Source organism: Canis lupus, chromosome 6 (genome assembly GCF_003254725.2).
Source record: "Canis lupus dingo isolate Sandy chromosome 6, ASM325472v2, whole genome shotgun sequence".
Classification (NCBI taxonomy): domain Eukaryota; kingdom Metazoa; phylum Chordata; class Mammalia; order Carnivora; family Canidae; genus Canis; species Canis lupus.
The window spans coordinates 30,871,448-30,894,456 of NC_064248.1; the positions used below are offsets into that span (position 1 = coordinate 30,871,448).

General features: G+C 45.3%; 1 protein-coding gene and 1 long non-coding RNA gene across 2 annotated transcripts; one reads left to right on the top strand and one right to left on the bottom strand.

Annotated features, from left to right (window-relative positions):
- Positions 1-1,243: 1,243 nt before the first annotated feature.
- On the bottom strand, positions 1,244-8,677 carry LOC112640362 (uncharacterized). Its single transcript, XR_007411269.1, has 2 exons — positions 8,063-8,677; positions 1,244-5,655 (listed from the first exon to the last, which is right to left on the bottom strand). It is a non-coding gene; the product is annotated as an uncharacterized LOC112640362 (long non-coding RNA).
- Positions 8,678-8,748: 71 nt separating this feature from the next.
- Positions 8,749-22,367, top strand: RSL1D1 (ribosomal L1 domain containing 1). Its single transcript, XM_025416485.3, has 9 exons — positions 8,749-8,939; positions 9,866-10,005; positions 12,210-12,348; positions 13,507-13,655; positions 13,745-13,846; positions 16,381-16,474; positions 16,773-16,898; positions 19,363-19,659; positions 20,921-22,367. The coding sequence occupies exons 1-9, from the start codon at positions 8,841-8,843 to the stop codon at positions 21,245-21,247; spliced, it is 1,473 nt and encodes a 490-aa protein (XP_025272270.1). The 5' UTR covers positions 8,749-8,840; the 3' UTR covers positions 21,248-22,367.
- The last annotated feature ends 642 nt before the right edge of the window (positions 22,368-23,009 follow it).

Genomic DNA, 23,009 nt, shown 5'->3' on the forward strand with positions numbered 1-23,009 from the left:
AAAAACAGGTCCCAGAAAATATATATTTAGCCTCTTTAGTGATGAGGTTATCTATTTTAAGTCTCTGGCCATTTAAGGCCATTTAGATATATGAAGAATTTTCAGTAATGTACTGCAGTGGCAAACATTTTTGTTTCCTTATATTCACCTTCCAAATTCAGTCTTAAAAGTGGAATTTTTGTTACTGTGATTATGTATCTGCTTTAAATTCTGAAGGCTGTGTGCCCAAATTCCTTGCATGAAATATTTTCCTGTTTTCTGCTAGAAATATATTAGTTAAAACAAGGAGACAAAAATCTTGTAGCTGACAAGTGTGCTTTTTGTTATTCAATTACTATTTTTTCTTAGAAGCCCATTTTTTAAGTGGGCTCCATGCCCAGCGTGGGGTTGAACTCATGATCCTGAGATTGAGGTGCATGCTCTACCGACTGAGCCAGCCAGGCGCCCCATCAAGATTTTTTTATATGATCCTTCTATTAAAAACTAGTTAGGGAAAAAAAAAAAAAAAAAAAAAAAAAAAAAAAAAAACTAGTTAGGGGCACCTGGGTGGCTCAGTCAGTTATGTGTCTGCCTTCAGCTCAGGTCCCCGAGTCAGGCTCCCTGTTCAGTGGGGCGTCTGCTTTTTTTCACTCTCCCTCTCCCTCCTCATGTTCTGTCTCAAATACATAAAATAATTTTTAAATAAGCAAAACCTCTTCCCTCTCCATGTGTACTGGGTCACATTTAATGTTAGCTGCACATTTTCTTAACCTATCCCACTTTGAGTTCTTTAACATTTTGTTTCAGGGAAATGATCGTGCCCAAATATAAAAGCAAGCAGTAAAAATAGTTTAAAAATTTAAGGATTTATAGGAATTTTAATTTTAAGGCTTTTTTACCAAAAAAAGTTCTACTCTGTGGTTTAAGAGTCTATTGGTCATCTAAGTCTACTGGTAAAACAGCTAGAGAGGAAATCACGGGAAAATTACCTATTTAACTTGTTCTGCATTCTTTATCGTGTGATTATATTTGGACTGAGATTTACTCTGGTGATTTCACCCCTTTTAATGGGATGAGGACACAGTACTCAAGCACTTTGTGACTGCTTATAGACTTCACAGGTTACTTAGAACAAAAGCAATCTCCATCACCAGTTATGTTATTTCCCTGGCAAATACACTACATTTTTAGGATCAAGAGATTTTGAAAGAATTAGATTCTTAAAAATAATTACTATTTGTAAAGAAGTTCCAGCAGACAGAACTTGTGTACAAAAGGAGGGTTTTTATTAAGGCAAAGTTTACATACAGTGAAATGCACACAACTTGAGCTTCCAATAAATGTCAAATGTGTGCAATTATGTAAACACCCACGTCAAAACAGAGTATTCCCACCACCCCAAAAACTTCCACTCTTTCCAACCCATTCCTTCCTCCTGCCAAGGTGATCACAGTTTTGCCACACGTTCATTTTGCCTGGGTTCAAGCTCCACATAAATGGAATCACTATATGCACCCAGCTGTCTTCTTTCTAGCAACATGTTTTCGAGATTAATCCTGCTGGGTCTATCAGTTTATTCTCTTGCCAAGTACACCATTCTATTTTATGAATATCCCAAGATTTTTTTTATCCCTCCTTAAAGGGAGATTTAATTTTGTTTCCCAGTTAGGATTCCATCATGTTGGCTGCAAATACAGCCTTCTCGGAGTTATCATTACAAATGCAAATAAACCAGACAGAAAAGTTTCATCTTTTCTGTTTAAATGCTTTTATTACTAAACAGACCATTCAGTCCGCCTAAAAGGTGATGAAACTACACAAGCTCCCCTCTGATCTCCCAGGCAATCCTGAATGCCTTCTCCACTGTGCGCCCTCTGACGTGTCATGCCTGTTCCCAAGTGGCACTGTCCCCAGCTGGCTTCTGTGTTGCCAGGGTGAATTAACTGGACATGCACCTCTACTGATCCAACTCTTTCAAACCTCAGGACCAACTCCTTTTTCTTGTTCAGTTGACTTATTATGTTTATGTAGAACTTTTAAAAGTTCTTTTACTGACCCTTCATCATTGATGACCTAGCATGATATTTTATAGTGGCTACTGAAAACCTTACTAATTTGAGTAAAGAGGCATGGAGTTGTCTCGACATCTAGCAGTTATATATGGGTGTTGCTTAAGAGAGCACAGCCCTCCAAGCACTTGTCAGCTGCCTGTCTTCCACGGTAAGAGATAATAGCTGGTCTCCGTAATCTATGTTGTGTAAGTCTAGAAATCACTTTTTAGATTGGCCTTAATAGGACATTCCTCAAGGAGTGCAATTCCCCTAAGCTGAGGTGGACTGGATTCGTTTTCTTCCTAAGTCATGTCCAAGGAGGGGCTGATGCACGCCCAAGACTGCGAGACGTGGTGTCCCTCTGGGGCCCAACTGGCCATACAGCTGCCGGGGATCCCCTTAAGTGCCCCTGGTGACTTCCCGCTCTCCTCCTTTCTCTTCCTGGTGCCCTCCAGAGGTTCCTTAAAACAGTTCTCCCTGCCTGAACACAGGCGCACCACCTCCTTCCATCTTTCAGCGGCTGAGATGCACGTTTCCTCTCCAGTCCATTTAATTATATTTTCAACTATAGGCTAGTCTCGTGCTGTTATGTATGTGCTGGGTGCTATGTAGATAGAAGCCATCTCATTTAATCCTCTGAACGATTCCGGAGAACCAGCACGCACCTACAAAAAGGACAAGAGGGAGGGAGGGGGAAAGAGAGGAAGCATGGCACTGTCTTAGGAACACATGTGCAGTACAAGGACAGCTCCCAGACAAGGGAAGGAAGACAGTGGACCAGGAAGAGCCAAGCCTGGAGCAAGCATCTGTGCCCCGTGTGCCAGGCCAGCGCTGTGTGTACCTCCGGTTCTGGTGGAATGAGCAGGTCTTACCACACGGCACAGCAAGGTACTGACTCTAGAGAAGAACCATTACTACTGTTGTCCTCGCAGTTTATAAGCCACCCGTGTCCATGGGTCTATCACATCCGGCCTCCCCCACCACACAGCGCCCTGTGCACTCGTGTGGGTGAGCCCTGGGGACCCAAAGCCACATGAGGCCATGGATGTTCAATCTGTGGGGAAACCAAAATGCTACTGGAGAGCTGAGGCAGTGCCATTACACACGTTATTATCCTTGGTGGTGAAAGAACTGGGACTCTAACATATTCCCTGGGACACAAAAATCTTGTCATCTATTTCAGTTGCCCTCCTAGTAAAAGGTGGCAATATGCCCAGGTTTCATCTCTCCTCTACCTCTGACATCCCTCATCATCCTTCACTGAAGGGGCCTCTGTAAGCTCACCGTGACCCACCTGCCCACCAGCATGACTTTTTGTCAGGATGTCTTGTCACCTTCAGTACTGACATGCTGTCACCACATCCTCGCCTCCCCACTGCCCCAGAGTGAACAGAACACCCTCTTGGTTTCCTTATACATCCTTGACTATTTCTCAGGCTCTTACAGTGGCTTTCTCTCCTGTTCCTGGACTGTGGGGCTCTGCACAGCCCTGCTTTTCCTGTCCTATTCTGTGTACTCTCATCCATCCACAGCTGTAACCGTCCCCTCTGTGACGTCCCAAATTCCTTTCCTTCAAGAAACTTCTCTTCCATGTTCCAGATCCTGGATGTGCCTCCAGGAATTTCAACCTCAAAATACTGAAAAATAATCTATTTTTCTTTCCAAATCTGCTCCTCCTGTCTTCCCAAATTGTATTAACACGACCACCCATGTGCCCAGTTGTTCAGAATTTGGGAGTAATCTGAATTTACCTCCTTGTATATTTAATTTTTGATCAAATCTTTTTCTTTCTTTTTTTAAGTATGCTCCATGCCCAGCAGCATGCAGCCCAATGTGGGGCTTGAACTCACGCCCTGAGATGATGACCTGAGCTGAAATCAATAATTGGACGCTCAAACAATTGAGCTACCCAGGAGCCCTTCTGATAAAAACTTACACATCTTCCTACTGCTATCACCCTATTAGACCTCAGTACCTAGAAAACCACAGTAGTTTTCGGTGCTCATCAACCCAAGCCCTGTCCCAGGCGATTCCAATGCATTATTCGTTCTTTAAAGAAACATCAAGTATGTCATATATGGGATAGGAGCTAGGATACAGTGGTGAGCATAGCATTTCTCATTTTCCTACCATTAACTGGCCCTCTCCTGCCCTCTTAGAGCGTCTCCTCAAACAGAAAATAGCCAATTACAGGAGAACAACTGTGGAGGTGGCAGCATTCTGGAAGAAGTTAGGGCACGTGGGAAGGTGTGAAGACAGAGTGGAAGGTGCCTGGGTGGCTCAGTTGTTAAGTGTCTGCCTTTGGCTCAGATCATGATCCCAGGGCTCTGGGACTGAGCTCCACATGGGTTCCCTGCTCAGTGGGGAGTCTGCTTCTCCTTCTATCTCACTGTGCTCTAGCTCTCAAATAAATAAATAAATATAAATATAAATATAAATATAAATATAAATATATATATATATATATATATATATAATCTTAAAAACAAGAGTAGAAGGTGCAGAGCTGAAAGCAGGATCTAAAACAAAGAGTGAGGGGAAGTGTTCGAAGTCGGGAACATGGAAGGTAGCCTGCCTAATGTGGATGACCATTTAATTTATTTTTCAAACTAGGACACTTTTTTTCAGGACAAATACTAAACCAGATAGGACCCCAGATAACAGATGAAAACTCAGATATATGTAAGGCACTTGGAAGAATCTATACCTTATCCTCATGACAAGGATAACTAAATGAAGGAGGTTAAGCATGATTGGCTTTGATAGGATGAGATCTGCAGATTATATAGATCATTGAAGGGGATGGAGAACAGACTACAAGATGTACAACTGGAGGCAGGAAGATGAGTTAGGATAGTCTGGGAAAATAAGATGTGGGCCTGCACTACAGGATAGAAGGGGCAGAAAGAATCAGATAAATGCAAGAGACTTTTAAAAGGAATAAACAAGGGACCCCTGGGTGGCTCAGGTTAAGCATCTGCCTTGGCCTCAGGTCATGATCTCAGCGTCCTGGGACTGAGCCCCTTGTTGGGCTCCCTGCTCAGCGGGGAGTCTGCTCCTCCTCTTGCCCCTCCCCTTGCTCATGCTTGTGTGTTCTCTCTCTCTGAAATTAAAATAAATAAAATAAAATAAAATAAATAAAATAAAATAAAATAAGAACAAAGGAATAAACAAGCCTTTGGTATTGACCGTGTATGGAAAATGAGGAAGAGAGTTAAGGATGACTCCCATATTCTGGTTGGAGGAATTAGGTGGCTGGTGGTGCCATAAATCGAGACAGAAAATACAGGACGAGCAGGCCTATGGGAAAGATAATGAGTTGCTGCGGGGCCTACTAGATGTGAGCTCCTCCTAGGACTTCTGTGTCAACATAGTTGATGGGTCTGAAGACAGAAGGTTTACAAATTCCCATTACTTATCTATGATGGATAACAAATTATCCCAAATTTAATGGTTTAAAATAACAAACACTGGGCAGCCCAGGTGGCGCAGCGGTTTAGCGCGGCCTTCAATCCAGGGCCTGATCCTGGGGACCTGGCATCGAGTCCCACGTCGGGCTCCCTGCATAGAGCCTGCTTCTCCCTCTGCCTGTGTCTCTGCCTCTCTTCTCTCTCTGTCGCTGTGTCTCTCATGAATAAATAAATGAAATATTTTTTAAAAAGCATTAAAAAAAATAACAAACACTTATTATCTCACAGTTTCTGTGGGTCAGGAGACAGCACAGCTAGATGGTCCTGGCTGAAAGCCTGTCAAGAGTTTGTGGTCATCTCAAGGTCTGACTCCTTGAGGATCCACTTCCATGCTCACTCCCATGGTTGCAGCAGGCTGAGTAGCCTCAGGACGTGGTAGATGTCTACACCAAAGCAAGTAATCTGAACAGAAGGAAATAAGGGGGGGGGGGGGGCGGCGGGGGGTAGACACAGCGGGTGAAAAATACTCAAAGTGCAAACTATAAAAAAAAAAAAAGTGCAAACTATAGTCTGCTGTGTCATATCTGATAGAAGCAAGTGACACTCAAGGGGAAGGGAATGGAGCACCATCACTTGATTATCAGAGAATCTGTGGGTGTGTGTCCTATTTTTCATATCACCACAATACCACAGCCAGATTATGAACTTTCCCACAGCCTAGTGATGAATTCGGCTACCTCCTCTTCTCCCCTGCCAGTTAAAAAGCCACATACCTATAGATTTCTCTGAGGTACATACCACCCCTCAGCCTGGTCATGAATTAATTATTCCCTAACCTACCATTCTAGCCTCACCTCCCATCCTCCCTTCTGCATGTCCCTGCTCCAGCCACTTACTACTTGCAAACATGCAAACACCACCATGCTTGTCAACCTCAAGTCATGCCTTTCCTTCTGGTCTAAAAGCCTTGTTCTCAGCCGGTGCCTTCTTAGTGCAGCAGGCAGCGCGTCAGTCTCATAAAAGCCTCGTTCTCAGACTTGAATTCAAGTGACACACGTGACAGCCCTGATGCTCTTCTCAGAACACCAGAAAACGTTGATACGCAGGGCCTCCACTGTGCTAAAATGAATTCTTTTTTTTAAAGATTTTATTTATTTATTCATAGAGACACACACAAAGAGGCAGAGACACAGACAGAGAGAGAAGCAGGCTCCATGCAGGGAGCCTGAGGCAGGACTCCATTCCAGGTCTCCAGGATCACGCCCTGGGCTGAAGGCAGCGCTAAACCAGAGCCACCCGGGCTGCCCAAAATGAATTCTCTCTTGCACAAAATTCTAGAATAGATGAGAGAAAGAGAGCAGGTGCTGAAGATTCAAGAACATTTCTTCCAGGGCAGCCCGGGTGGCTTACCGGTTTAGCGCTGCCTGCAGCCCAGGGCCATCAGGGAAATACAAATCAAAACCACAATGAGATACCACCTCACACCAGTGAGAATGGGGAAAATTAACAAGGCAGGAAACCACAAATGTTGGAGAGGATGTGGAGAAAGGGGAACAATCCTAAACTGTTGGTGGGAATGTGAACTGGTGCAGCCACTCTGGAAAACTGTGTGGAGGTTCCTCAAAGAGTTAAAAATAGACCTGCCCTACGACCCAGCAATTGCACTGCTGGGGATTTACCCCAAAGATTCAGATGCAGTGAAACGCCGGGACACCTGCACCCCGATGTTTCTAGCAGCAATGTCCACAATAGCCAAACTGTGGAAGGAGCCTCGGTGTCCATCGAAAGATGAATGGATAAAGATGTGGTTTATGTATACAATGGAATATTCCTCAGCCATTAGAAACGACAAATACCCACCATTTGCTTCAACGTGGATGGAACTGGAGGGTATTATGCTGAGTGAAGTAAGTCAGTCGGAGAAGGACAAACATTATATGTTCTCATTCATTTGGGGAATATAAATAATAGTGAAAGGGAATAGAAGGGAAGGGAGAAGAAATGGGTAGGAAATATCAGAAAGGGAGACAGAACGTAAAGACTCCTAACTCTGGGAAACGAACTAGAGGTGGTGGAAGGGGAGGAGGCGGGGGTGACTGGGTTATGGGCACTGAGGGGGGCACTTGACGGGATGAGCACTGGGTGTTACTCTGTATGTTGGCAAATTGAACACCAGTAAAAGATAAATTTATTATAAAAAAAAAAACAACCCTGGAGACCCGGGATCGAGTCCCACGACCGGCTCCCTGCATGGAGCCTGCTTCTCCCCTTGCCTGTGTCTCTGCCTTTCTCTGTGTCTCTATGAATAAATAAACAAAATCTTAAAAACAAAACAAAACATTTCTTCCACACTTTGATTACAAGGTCGCTGCCAGAGTCGAGCAATGTCCTCCAGCTCTGGCTAGAGGGAAGGCGCGTTTTTTTTCGGGGAAAACAACAGACACGGAAGGCCTCCTGCTCTCGTCCTTTCATCTCTCAAAGAGGTCCACAACTGGCTGCAAAAAAAGGCCAGGACGAGCATGTCCACCAAAAAGCTCCTAAACAAACTCCTGTTTCCTGCCTGATGGTGAAGGCCGCTGGGCAGGTTTTAACGATGAGGCAGGAAGAGGACGAGGTACCTACCGACTTGAGTCAACCTCCAAGATACGTGCATTGGGGAGGAAGAGCCAACGAACAGAGCGACGGGCATACCAGAGTACTAGCTGTGTTTTAAAAAAAAAAAAAGAAAAAAAAAAAGATTACGTTTAAACCCAGGCACCGAGGGCAGCCCGGGTGGCTCAGCGGTCAGCGCCGCCTGCAGCCCAGGGCGTGACCCTGGAGTCCCCGGATCGAGTCCCACGTCGGGCTCCCTGCACGGAGCCTGCTTCTCCCTCTGCCTGTGTCTCTGCCTCTCTCTCTTCTGCGTCTCTCATGAATAAATAAAATCTTACATTAAAAAAATAAAAATAAATAAGCCGAGTTATCCTTAAAGAGACAGAACGAGTATTTCCTGAACGTGCGGGGGCCGACCCCGGAAGGCTCCGGGACCCGGGTGGCAGCGGGGGGACGGGGCGCGGGCACTGTACTTCTCCGGCCGCACGCTTCCCCGCCTCCAGGCGCCCCCCCGCGTCCCCCGGGGCAGAGGGCGAGCCCGGAGTGGCCAGGCTGCTCCCGCGCCTCACGGGAGACTCTCAGACACCGGGCGCCGCACCCGATTCGGCGAAACCCCGCGGGTGGGACTTCCTGTGCTTCCGACCCCGAGTTTCCGGATGTGACGGAACAGCCCGTCCCGCCCCGCCCCTTCCGGCGGCGGGCCAGGGCTCGCGCGTGCGCACGGGGAGCCAGCCCCGGGTCCTCGCGCGTGCGCACGGGGAGCCAGCCCCGGGTCCCCGCGCGCACGCTTGCACGAGGTGAGAGCGACATGGAGGGTTCAGCTCCGCGGTCACCGTCGTCCTCAACCGCAGCCTCGGCCTCCGCTCCAGAGACCCCGGCCTGCTTGGAGCAGCTGGACAAAGGGCAGGTGAGCAAGGGGGCGGCGGGGAGTGGGGCTTTGAAGCGGGGGTGGCGGTGGGCTTGGGAGGCGCGGGGTGCCGGGTGCAGGCTCCGTGCCCCCGCGGGCGCCCCCGGAGTTGCGGGGAGGGTCGCTGGGTGGCGCTGAGCTCAGCCTGCACGCGGGGAGGCGCCTGCCGCCCCCGAGCCCTGCGGCCTGGGCCGCAGGTGCATTGCAAAGTGCAGCCGGGGGTCCCGGAGTGAGACCATCCCCCCCCCCGCCCCCCGGCTCTGCTTCCCTACCAGTTGACCTGGGCAGGTCGCTTAATTTTGCAAGCCTCAGTGACCCCGGGTTTGAAAGGGGCCTCCGCTGGCTTCGGCTCCTCCCCCGGATCAGAGGAGGCGAGGCCCGTGACGCGCTGTAGCCGGGGCCTGGCACATAGTAAGTGCTCACTAAATGCTGGTCGTGGTGTGTTCGGCTTTTCCCGGCATCTCTGCCTTCATCCTCGAGGGCCCGGGAAACATGTTCCCACCTGGCCCGATGCCTTCACGTGGGAGAGGCCCTTTTCTGTGGGCGGGTGCTGAGCGCAATCTTGGGGTGGTTTCTTTTTTTTTTTTTTTTTTTTTTTTTTTTTTTTTTTATGATAGTCACAGAGAGAGAGAGAGGCAGAGACACAGGCAGAGGGAGAAGCAGGCTCCATGCACCGGGAGCCCGACGTGGGATTCGATCCCGGGTCTCCAGGATCGCGCCCTGGGCCAAAGGCAGGCGCCAAACCGCTGCGCCACCCAGGGATCCCTTGGGGTGGTTTCTGATGGAGTCTGATCCCAAGTTGTAGGATCCTGATGGAGATGCTATTCACATAGAACTTCAAGAGGAAAAAGGGCGGGAGGACGGGGCAAATGCTAAATTAAATTAGATTGAGATTTAATTTATTTGTGTGTCTCTCCACTTTGCAGATTCGAAAAGCGGTGGAAGCACTGTTGGCACACTCCAGGTCCAGGAAGAACGCGAATGGCTTGCTTTTGAATGAGAATGAGAATTTCTTTTTAATGGTGATATTATGGAAGATTCCAAGTAAAGAACTGAGGGTCAGACTGTAAGTTCTGATTTTCTGCCTTTGACCTTGTTATCTGCTTGGTCATTCTGTCTAGCGGTTAACAATCGCCCTTTTGTTTCTGGTGGAAACTTTGGAAACTCAAGATAAAAATGTGAGTTGAAATATGTAATTGTGCCTTAAAAAACAAAACAAAACAAATTCAGGCATGCTTAACTTTCCTAAACATTTCACTAGTTTTCTGGGGCTGGGTGGACAGTTCACCTTAGCAGTTCTACTGGATGCGGAACCTGGTTTTTAGAAGAAATGAGACAGCTTTTGTATTTGTATAGATTCTGTTATCTTTCCATATCATGCTGGTTCCAAGCTAAACTCCTGAGGTCCCAGACTCCTTCATGCAGATGATTAAAAACTTGGCAGTGAGCGCTTTCTGGAAAACAAACCCATGGTGATCACACATTCTTACTGCTATGGGTAGAACTCTTAGGTCAGAGATGCCTTCTCTGCAGAATTGCCAGCAAATAAAACTTGTATTATTTTGTTTTAAGGTTTATTTATTTGAGAGAGAGAGAGAGAGAGAGCATGTGCACGTGAGCATGAGCGGGATGGGCAGAGAGGGAGAGAGAAATTTAAGCAGACTCTGCCCTGAGCAGCAGAGCTTGGATGTGGGGGCTCAGTCCCACAACTGGGAGATCATGATCTGGGCCGAAACCAAGAGTCAATGCTTAACCGACTGTGCCACCCAGGTGCCCCAAAATACAAGTTATTTTTTTAGTATAAATAGGTCCCCTGTAATATTTGGGACATAAATACTAAAAGAAAACTCACAGAAAGAATAAAGTTTAACTTGTGCTGTATTTTATCTGGCACCCCTGCTTCTGTGAAGTCTTTCATTTCTTTCTTTCTTTCTTTCTTTTTTTTTTTTTTAAGTCTTTCATTTCTTGAAGTCTCCAAAAAAGCCAGTTGTGCTGAAGAAAGTATATCAGAGAGGTGGTTTCTTTTTCTTTTTTTTTTTCCCCCATGAGTGGGGTCATGGGGCTGGTAAGGATGGTTAGAAATTGGGATCCTCAGATTCTCTATTAACTGCTGACCACAAACCTGCCCCAGCAAGTTACCTTAGTCGGTTATGTATACCTCATGCATTCTTTATTCCACACCTCTGCTCAGGCAGTTTCTCTTTTCTGGAAAGCCCTGTCACCTCTAAGATATCTTCCCAGCTACTCTATTCATGATGATTGCTACCACTTCCTGGCTCCATATCACTCCCCGTCTTGTTCAGCTAGTCATGCGCCTTCGCCTCTTAGACTAAGGAAATGTTTCCTCAGGACGTGTAGGCCTAAGAAATGGGTTACACCTTTTTCTCGTTTTAAAGACTCAACTGGGGGCTCTCGGGTGACTCAGGTAAGCATCTGCCTTCGGCTTATCATGATCCCAGGCTCCTGGAATCCACCCCACATTGGGCTCCCTGCTCAGCAGAGAGCCTGCTTCTCCCTCTACCTCTGCCTGCCGCTCCCTCTGCTTTTTTTTTTTTTTCCTTTTTTTTTTCCCCTCTGCTTTTGTGCACTCTCTCTCAAATAAATATAAAATCTTTAAAAAAAAATTTTAAAGGCTCAACTGTAATAACATACGTTTGTTGGTCCCTGTTGGTTTGCTCCATGTTTTCTGTATTATTTTGTGTACAGAGTTTTCTGCAAGGTGAAGTTCTGAACCAGAACTATCCTGATATTACAGATAGTTCTAGCACACTATAGTACACGTCGACGTATAACAACTTATAAAATAATAACCTCACGTGCGCTACTTTGCATAGTCTTTGATTATATTTTAACTCTGGTTGTATCCCACATATTAATTGATATTCTGTTTTATTTTGTTTATATGGAGGGGAGGAGCAGAGGGAGAGAGCGAGAGAGAATCTTAAGCAGACTCCACACCCAGGATGGAGCCCAATGTGGGGCTGATCTCAGAACCATGAGATCACAACCTGGACCAAAATCAAGAGTCAGATGCTTAACTGACTGAGCCACCCTAATTGATATTTTATTGATGATTTACTTGAATCTTAAATCTCTTTTCTGTACCATTGAAAATTAGATGTATTTTTAAATATTCCTGGTAGAGTATTTGCTTAAATAAAATGAAATTTGTTGAAATAACTGAATTTATTGTGTATTCCATGGACTAGAAATATACATTTTTGTCTCTTCTAATACTTTCTTCTTCTGTTCCATCTCTGTATTTTGCAGGGCCTTGCCTCATGGTATTCGATCAGATTTAACAGATATTTGTTTACTTACCAAGGATGAACCCAATTTAACTCCTGAAAACACAGAACGGTTTTACAAGAAGCTTTTGAACAAGCATGGAATTAAAACCATTTCTCAGGTCAGGCGTGGTTAATGTTTTCAGGACAATGAAAAGATCTGATTCAGTCTTTTTTATTTTTATTTTTTAAAGATTTAGCATTTTAAGGTATTTTTTTTTTGTTTGTTTTGTTTTGTTTTTTTAAGATTTACTTATTTATTCATTCAGAGAGAGTTAAGAGAGAGGCAGAGACACAGGCAGTGGGAAAAGCAGGCTCCATGCAGGAAGCCCGATGTGGGACTCAATCCTGGGTCTCCAGGATCACACCCCGGGCTGCAGGCGGCGCTAAACCACTGCGCCACCGGGGCTACCCCTGATTCAGTCTTTTAATTGAAGTGATAAATAATAGGTTCCTGTACTACCTAGTAACCCAGTATTTCTTTCCTAGAGATTTTATTTTTATTCATCCATCCATTCCTTTTTAAAAATTTTTATTTTTAAGTAATCTCTCCACCCAACGTGGGGCTTGAACTCCATGACCCTGAGGTCAAGAGTCACGTGCTTCACCGATGGAGCCAACCAGACGCCCCCTAGGAATTTAATTTTTTACTTAATTATTTCAAATTTTGGGGGTGCATGGGTAGCTCAGTGGTTGAGCATCTGCCTTTGGCTCAGGGCATGATCCCGGAGTCCTGGGATCAAGTTCTGCATCAGGTTCTCTGCAGGGAGCCTGCTTCTCCCTCTGGCTATGTTTCTGCCTCTCTCTGTGTCTCTCATGAATAAATAAATAAAATCACTTAAAACAATTTTTCCAGTTTTCCTTGGCTTTAGTAGGGCATATTCCATCTTCTCTATGATAGATGAACTGTTAAGATTCCCTCACCTAAAAGCTAATGTGTATATCAGTAACTTTTAAGTCTTGAAGGCTTTACAGAAGCTTGCTCTGTTAGATCATAGTCTGCACTTCCAGAAAATCCCAGGTTTGCCTCTGACTTGGTGCTTCCCTGTCGTGGTTTGTAGTTGTTGGTGTCCTTTCTTTATCTGGCGTCCCAGCTCATTTGTCTCTATGTCCCCAGTGGTTAGTACAGTGCTTGGCATGTGTTGGCGATCTCCACGTGTTTACTAAACTGTGGCTCTAGGACATTCTAAGATCTGGGCACAAATTATTAGCTTGAGTGTTTCTCCTTTCTGTTCAAGTTCTTAACATTTCATGTTTTTACTCTTTCTTGTGTTTTCTAGATTATCCCCCTCCGAACTCTAAAAAAGGAGTATAAAGCCTATGAAGCCAAGCTCCGCCTCTTGGGCAGTTTTGATTTCTTCCTTACTGATGCGAGAATCAGGCGGCTCTTACCGTCACACCTCGGGAGACATTTCTACCACAGAAAGAAGTAAGTTTCTTGGTGGTAACTGAATCTGAGCAGAGTGAATGTCATAGATGTGTATACATTCTGTTCCAAGTACCTGTGTGTTGTTACAGAGTTCCTGTACCTGTGAACCTTCTGGCCAAGAATTTATCCAGGGAGATTAATGAATGCATAGGTGGCACTGTCTTAAACATCTCTAAAAGTGGTTCTTGCAGGTAGGCAAAAAGTATCCATGTGTGCCTCGTTCAATCTTAGATTCATTTGATGATAATTGCATAAACTTTTTTGTATTTATTTATTTATTTATTTATTTATGGTTTTATTTATTTATTTATGGTTTTATTTATTTATTCATGAGAGACACACACAGAGAGAGAGAGAGAGGGGCAGAGACACAGGAAGAGAGAGAAGCAGGCTCCACACTGGGAGCCTGACGTGGGACTTGATCCCGGGTCTCCAGGATCAGGCCCTGGGCCGAATGCAGTGCTAAACCGCTGAGCCACCTGGGCTGCCCATAAACTTTTTTTTAAAAGATACTATTTATTCATGAGAGACACAGGGAGAGAGGCAGAGACACAGGCAGAGGGAGAAGCAGGCTCCATGCAGGGAGCCTGATGTGGAACTCAATCCCGGGACTTCAGGGTAGTGGTGGTTACCCTAGCAGACAGAGAATGTGGCTAAACCTTTTTTATTAGGGCTGAGGGGCCAGTTAAGTTTGAGTGCTTGGCAGTTTAGCAGGAGGAGGGGCCTTCTAATCATATTCAGAATCATTTTGAAATGATGATTTCAAATGATTTCCCACAGGGAGCCTGCTTCTCCCTCTGCCTATGTCTCTGCCTCTCACTCTGTGTCTCTCATGAGTAAATAAATAAAATCTTTAAAAAAGAAAAAAAATAAAAATAATCTGACTGGGAAATCTGTGGTCTGGCGATGGGCAGCTGCCCGTAGGGCAGAGCTGTAGGGTACTGCCCCTCCTAAAGATACCCCAGGAGCCTCTGAGTATCCAGTGGTGGCACACACCGTAAAACAGTACTGCCAAGATATCTTGACTCTGCTCACCAGGGTGGGCAGATCAGAGTATGGTGGGCCAGATAGGGTTTTCTGGGGTTGTCTTATCTGCAGGTGGTGGTCCCTTAACTGGCTATAATGAAGCAGCTAAGAAGAATTGGTTGTCAGACCTGGGCCCTGGCTCTGGTTATAGGCAGACACCAAAGTAGTGGCTCATGGGAAGTGATTAACTAGCAGGTCATAGGCCTGAGGTCTTGGGATGGATGAGCAGCTGGTGGGGGGAGGCAGCAGCGGTCTCCTCTTTTCCTTAGGGAGTGTTGTGGACAGTGAACAAACAGCACAAACACCCAGACCATTCTTTGCTCTCCTTTCATACCCCCTCCTCCTGCAGCCCCTCATTCATTCTCTTTCTCTCTCCCCTCATGCCCTTCCCCCTCTCCCCTCTCTCCTTCCCTCCTTGTCATCTTTCCATCTGGGAACTCAAGGGTGTGCTTGCAGGTGGCAGTGAGCACACAGTGGGCAGAGTCTTGTCTGTGGCTGGAGGGAGGTGAGAGCACCAGCTCTGCCTCCTCATGCTGTGACGCCCAGCAGACCATGAGCCTGCCTTCCACCTGGAAAGGTGGGGACTGGCAGGAACAGGGTACACAGTGGCTGAGCGATAGAGGATCTTCCCACTTGGTGTCTACCTGCACCCTGTTTCAGGTGAAGTGATGGTCTTGCCCTTGGCCAGAGGACGCTATTACAGGAGGGATGAGAACTGTTTATCTTAGGGGATGACAGCTGGGCCATGGTAGGGGACCATAATGATGCAAGCATCCCTTCTAGGGGGTCTTTCCTTCCAGAACAGTCCCTCCTCAGGAAAGTTCAAGGGCTGACTCTGACTTGTGTTTTCTAGAATGAAGGTAGAACTTCCTCCAGCCCTGCCCACAAACCCATAGGCCTCACTTCGTTAAGCACAGCTCTTCCATCACCGCTTAACAGTATGACATGATTTCAGGAGCAAGGCATTTCTAGAATATGAAAGATAATCTCCCTTTAAAATACATTGAAACTAAGCAAAATATTCAATCAGAGAAAGACAATTATATGCTCTCATTCAATGTGGAAGGTCATAGGAGATGGGAGGAAAAATAAAACAAGATGAAATCTGAGAGAGATAAACCGTAAGAGACTTTTTTATTTAAGATTTTATTTATTTTATTTTATTTTATTATTTTATTTTATTTTTTTAAAGATTGTTTTTATTTATTCATGAGAGACACACAGAGAGGGAGGCAGAGACACAGGTAGAGGGATGCGGGACTCAATCCCAGGACCCCAGGATCACAACCTGAGCCAAAGGCAGATGCTCAACAGCTGAGCCACCCAGGCGTCCCCCATAAGAGACTGTTAATCATAGTAAACAAACAGTCACTGGAGGGGAGGTGGATGGGGGATGGGGTAACTGGGTGATGGGCATTAATGTAATGAGCACTGGGTGTTATATACAACTGATGGATCACTGAATTCTACCTCTGAAACTAATACTACACTATGTAAATTAGTTGAATTTCAGTATTAAAAAATACCAGTTCTGTAAAATAACTGCAAAAACAAAAATAGTGAAACCCTGAAGATTTTAATGTTTCTGCCTTAAATTTTTTTAAGGGTCATGTTTTCACGTTTCTCACATGAATGTGCTTTACTTTGAAAAACAAATCATTTTTTAAAATCACTTGTCTAATAGTGTATTAAATTTCAGTACCATCCGCGTTGGCCACACTGGAATGGAGGTTGAACACATCGTTGATAACATCATCGCTGTTGCGAAGAGGCTTTCACAAAAGTTGCCAGAGGTGCGGTCTTACAGATGCGCCCATTGATTGTTCGTTTAAAAGAAGCAGGAGGGGATCCCTGGGTGGCGCAGCGGTTTGGCTCCTGCCTTTGGCCCAGGGTGCGATCCTGGAGACCCGGGATCGAATCCCACGTCGGGCTCCCGGTGCATGGAGCCTGCTTCTCCCTCTGCCTGTGTCTCTGCCTCTCTCTCTCTCTGTGACTATCATAAATAAATAAAAATTTAAAAAAATAAATAAATAAATAAATAAATAAAAGAAGCAGGACATGGACTGATGATACGGTTTTTGTCTATTGCAGAAGTGGGAGAGCGTGAAACTCTTGTATGTGAAGACAGAGAGGTCAGCTTCCCTGCCCATCTTTTCCTCATTTGTCAGCTGTCAGGATGAAGCCAAGGGAATATGCACTCGTATTCAGAGGAAAAAGGTGAGTAGAATTTTTAAATACCAGGTAGACTTAATCACAGATATAAACATGGCCCATGAAGAGGAGCAGATTCCATTCCTGCCTGACCTTCACTGGTTTTCCAGTGGTTGGGCTCTTGTGTGCATTGTTCCCACTTTTCATGTGAGACCCTTTAGTAGTGGTGTGAATAAAGTATATTGAGGTAGACGGATCTTGTGTTTATTGATAAGTCAGTGATAAGGGCTGAGTAGGCTCAGCAGGAGCCTGTGTAGTGGCAAGAGGAGCTAAAAGAAAACCTAAATCTAGTTTATTAAGAACTTTTTTATGGGGGATCCCTGGGTGGCTCAGCGGTTTAGCATCTGCCTTTGGCCCAAGGCGCGATCCTCCGAGGCCCAGGATCGGGCTCCCGGCATGGAGCCTGCTTCTCCCTCTGCCTCTGTCTCTGTTCCTCTCTCTCTCTCTCTCTCTCTTTCTTTCTCTCTCTATGTCTATGATGATAAATAAAATCTTAAAAAAAAAAAAAAAGAAAAACTTTTTTATGGACAGAATTTAAGATTGTATTAGGCTAGCAGGTAACCTTTCAGTTTGGGTTTGCAGGTTTTTAGCACTATTTGTACTGTTGCCCCTCTGCCCCCCAAAAAAGCCAGAACAAGAGAAAATTCAGATTTTTTTTCTATGTGTTAGACCAGTCACCTCTCTTAGTTTGCTAGCACTTTTCTTTAGCCATGTTTGTGTGTGTGTGTGTGTGTGTGTTTAATTTTATTTATTTATTCACAAGAGACAGAGAGAGAGGCAGAGACATAGGCAGAGAGAGAAGCAGGCTCCCCACAAGAAGCCTGGACCTCTGGATCATGCCCTGAGCAGAAGGCAGGCGGCTCATCTTCTGAGCCACCCAGACGTCTGTTCTTTAGCCATGTTGTTAATCGTGTTCAGTGGGTTTTTAATTTGGGTTGGTTAGTTATTTCTTCTAAAGGTCACTTTTTTTTTTTAAAGATTTTATTTATTTATTCATGAGAGACAGAGAAAGAGAGAGGCAGAGACACAGGCAGAGGGAGAAGCAGGCTCCATGCAGGGAGCCGGATGCAGGACTTGATCCCGGGTCTCCAGGATCACACCCTGGGCTGAAGGCAGCGCTAAACCGCTGAGCCACCCAGGCTGCCCGTTTTGTTCTTTTTCAGATTGACTTTACTTCTTTTACTTTCTTTTTACCTACCTGTAAATAGCCCTCCAGTTCACCTTCATTCCTGGAACATGTTAAACATTATTATTTGTTGTCTGATCCGTCGAGAAGTACCAGTGTTGGTGTCACAGCTGGTCTGTGCATCTGCTGGTTCCTTGTGGGCTCAGTTGTCTTTGTGTTGTGGTCATCACATTTGGGAAATTTTTGTAGAAATAATTGGAGGTGGAGGATGAAGATCTTAATCTAGAGGATTTCCATTTCCATCTCTTGGGTACCTTGGGGTCCAGGGCTCCCTGAAAGCACATTTAAAGCTTGAGATTCCCTGAACGTTTCAGAGCAAACCATGCTGAGAGTCTGCACAGCTCCGCCTCCTGTTCATCTTTACCCTGAGAGTATCTCACTAGCCTCCCAGCTTATCATGGGGAGTTCCTCTTAGAATCCCTGCCTGGTGTAGACACTGGGGTTTGATTTTTCTCCATCCGCTTGGACTCCCTGTTAAAAATTAGAGATCAGCAAATACTCTTGGCAAAATTTGCTTCTGGGCTCACTTACACCCATTGGGTTTTTGTTTTAAAAATGTCTTGCAGGTAGTTGGTTCCCTGATGACTTCAAGAAAAAAAAATTTTTTTTAAATATATTTTAACCCTAATTTTTTATTTATTTTCATTGGGAAGATGATCCAAAAAAAAACAGATTGCTGTTCTCAGAAGCAAGGAATCTGAGTTTTTTGCCAATTGTCAGCAGATTCATTTGAGGACTTTGTGAAAGTGTTGGAATTGCTGGTTAAAATGGAATTGGACACGATTATGGATGTTACCTAACGTGACTATGTAGTTAGGATAATGGACCTCTAGCTGTGTAAAGTTGCTGTTTTAACTTCTCAGCCACAACCCTGAAGTAGGGGGAAAAAAATCAGTTGTGAGTTTTTTTGAAACAATTTTATTGAGATAAATCACATCAGAATACTCTACATTTAGGATAATTCCTTAGTCCCCCATAAACAAGATCAGCTTTTACAGAAGCTCTGATTGCATACTTCAGTTACCCGGGTTCTGAGTCCCAACGTGTAATTCACAGAGCACGCATCTTGCACTATGAGCCAAAACCAAAGTGGACTTGATGTGCAAATGCTGATAACAGGGTTTGTTTGCTCAGAGTTGGTACAGATTGAGGCACTTTCCAGGAGCTTACAGTTCATAAGAACTGGAAGTGCTAAATCTGTGCCATTTATTTGCCAACAAGCGTATCCCTTACTAAAATTATGCTGGGGTCTTGTGTGGGTTTGTTTGTTTATTTATTTTGTAGGAAGCAAAGAAAAAACAGAAACAAAAAGAGAATCGTGAAAAACAAAAAGAGAAGAGAAAAAACAAAAGGCTTGAGAAACAGGGTAAAAAGGCTGCATCGGCCCCAAAGGAAGAGGATGCGGACCCCAAAATTAGTGATGCTGTTGCGAAGGACCCTGCCCCACAGAAGGAGAAGATGCAAGCTCGTGAGAAGAAAGAGGCCGGTAAAGGAAAAACCCAGCAGAAGGTGCAAGACGAGTCCGAAGACGAGATCCCACTCCTCGTACCAATAGGGACTCCAGCAAAAGAAAACATAGAGGTATTTTTTATTGATATTCATTATAATTCTAGGAAACACTGCCCATGGCTTTAAAATGCAGGTCGGGAGAAATTTGGGCAGTGGTTCCGTTTCTAATGGTGCGTCCTGCCCTGCCCCGTAGTTAGGAAACAGGATCCGGGGAATGACATACAGAAGTTTTATTATCGTTCACTGTAGAGGCACAGATGAGGACACATCATGTACCCTTGGCAATAGTTTTTATATGTAATTCAAAATAATGTTCAGTAAGGAAGTCTTCATAGTGTCCTTGGAGATGCTAATGAAGTTATTGGGGAAAGGGCATAATGTTTGGCTTTTGTTTATTTATTTTAAAGATTGGTTTATTTGAGAGAGAGAGAGAGAGAGAGAGAAAGCATGAGTGGGGGGCAGGGGCAGACTCCCCACTGAGCAGGGAGCCCAATGTGGGGCTCCATCCCAAATTACAGATTTAAGGTCTGTTTGACATAGACCCCAGGACCATGACATGAGCCAAAGGCAGATGCTCAACTGCAGTGAGCCACCCAGGCGCCTCAACATTTGGCTTTTAAATGTATGCACACTTGTGGGGGGAAGGTAGTGAATAATAGGTAGTTAATACTGTGTGCTATAGTTATTAGAGAATTTTGTTTCTTTTACATTTCTTATGTTTTCCAAATTTCCCATAATAATCCTGTTGTTTTACATTTACTAAAAAAGCGAAGTTTTGCTTTGCTGGTTGTTGTCGTCTCTCTAACGTCCTCCCATATTGGACGTGCCCATCGCTGGAGTCCTGTCCAGCAGCAGTCACCTGAGGTCCTGGCAAGTGCAGGCCTCCTGTTGTGCAACACACTTGCCTAAGAGACTCCCAGTCTGCCTTTGGGAAGCAGGGTTTCCCGACAGGCCACCCAGGTGGTTTTGACACACACAGGCTGGGAACCTTCTGTCCTAACCCACAGGCAAGGCGTTTATTACTGAAGGTGGAGAAGAGTCAGGTTTGGGGCACAGGCTCCCTGTGATGCCCCCACTGGGCACTTCAGGGGTCCCTACCAAGGGCAAAGGTGGTTCTCTTTTGACTGGACCTGATGGAGATCACCAGGGTCCTTGCTATAGTTTTTAATGGAAAACAGGTGCCCTTCAAAATGCCTGTGAGGCAAAAGGCAAAGCCACCTCCATCTCATTGTATTGAGGTATACCTTTTAGGGGTGACATGAAAAAGATACTAGCTCTTGGAGTTACAATATCAGGATTTGTTTTCCCTTGGACTTACTCTGCTTTTTCTTAGGTGCAAAACCACGCTGCAGGAAAGAAGTCTCAAAAAAAGAGTCCTGGTCCCAACAGACCCCGTGGAAAAAAGAGAAAGGCCTGTCCAGGTTTGGAGACCCCGAAGGCTGCAGAGGCCAAGACTCCAGGTAACGGCCCAGAGAAGAAGCCAAGAATCAAAGAAGAGGCAGAGAAAGAAAGAAACTCTTCACTGGGGAAAAAAGACCCAAGACAGAAGACCAAAAAGCCAGGAGCCAGGTTCTTTACTACTGCTAATAAATCTGCAAAAAAAGCTCCCCACACCCCCAAACAGTGGCCCAAAAAGCGCAAAGTACCCCAGTCAACCTAACAATCAAGAGACTCAAGCAGAAGGAAACCTCCGAACTCCCCAAAGAGCTTTTTGAAAATGCCGGAGTCCCAAGCCCCCACTCCTTGCAGCCTTCTCCGGGCGTGAGGTCAAGACTTAAATATTTTTTAGAACCTTTGCAGGTAATTCTGACGTATGTTCGTGCGCAAGAGAACCAGTAGTTGTGAAATAAATCCGTTTTTTAAGTTGCCCTTCTGTGTATTTGCTAATATGACAGGGAAAATACAGCGCTTGTCTCTGCTTCTCTGTGGCTGTCCATTTACTTACTAGAGCCTGCCGTTTACTGCCGAGCGATGCGGGCCTTCCCGACACTGTTGCTTTGACTTGAATCCCTAACATGTGGTCCTTACCCCGTCTGCTTTCCACCTTCTGTTCACTGAGGCTCCGTTACCCTGGTTTGTGCAAACCCTCCCAGTGCTTTTCCTCAGGCCTAGAGTGGGCTCACTGTGGAACTTACGAGAAACCCTTGCTGGGTTTTGGAAAGGACCCTTGAGATCAAAATAATTGGTTTTGGTGGTCGTCGGCCAAGTCTGTGGGTCACTGAGTTAGCGTGCATTCAGTGAGGTTAGTCAACAGGGAGCCATGGGTAGAGGCACCGGGTTGAATCCAGACCCCTCAGCCTGCGTGGATTTACTCCCATGTACACTGGGAACACTTTGGATGACCATCAAATATATTCTGGAGCAGGAAAGGACTCTTGAAGTACTCAGCCTCTCCCTGGATTTGAATTGAGGCCCATGTCCCTGGCAGTAAGTGTTGGAGGCACTGTCCTACAGCAGAGGCCCAATGAAGCCTGCTTTCCAAGATAACGTGCTCCAGAAACAAGTCCAGCTTCAGGTGGTCCTCCAGCAAGTCAGAGGAGTGAGAGCTTTTGGTTTTTAGTACTCACAAATTAGATTGTGACATCAACTCCTTACGTCACAAAAGCTCCTAAAATAAAAAAAATGGGACGCCTGGGTGGCTCAGCGGTTGAGCATCTTCCTTCAGCTTAGGACGTGATCCCAGGATCCAGGATTGAGTCTCGCATCAGGCTCCCTGCGGGGAGCCTGCCTCTCTATGTGTGTGTCTCGTGAATAAATAATAAATATTTTTAAAAAATTGTCATCGGGGGATCCCTGGGTGGCGCAGCGGTTTGGCGCCTGCCTTTGGCCCAGGGCGCGATCCGGGAGACCCGGGATCGATTCCCACGTCGGGCTCCCAGTGCATGGAGCCTGCTTCTCCCTCTGCCTGTGTCTCTGCCTCTCTCTCTCTCTGTGACTATCATAAATAAATAAAAAAATTAAAAAAAAAATATTAAAAAAAAAAAAATTGTCATCGGGCTGTTCTTGTAGCTTTCGCGTATACACTTAATGTAGCGCATTAGCATAATCCAATTGTTCTTGCACAGAAACAAGATGACCTGGGAACACAGCCAGACTTGCTTCACGTGTTCAGAGATGGAGATTAAAGTACTGTTTGGCAGAGACAAACTCATGTACATAATCATGCTAGTCTGCCTCTTCGGGACAGAGTTTGGGAGTGGGAGAGAGACAGCTGTATGGTTTTTAATCCAACCTTTAACCAAATAAGGACTTTGCAACACCAAGTGATTCTTTGGCCTGTGACTTTGTCCTGATTGAACATGAGCACCCGTTTTACCTTGTCCCTTTGTTTCATTTGAAAATTCTCTCATAAATGGCAGATTTAAACGTTTTAAGCAAGATGCTCATTTTTTGATGAGGGAAAGCCACGGTGGGGGAATTGG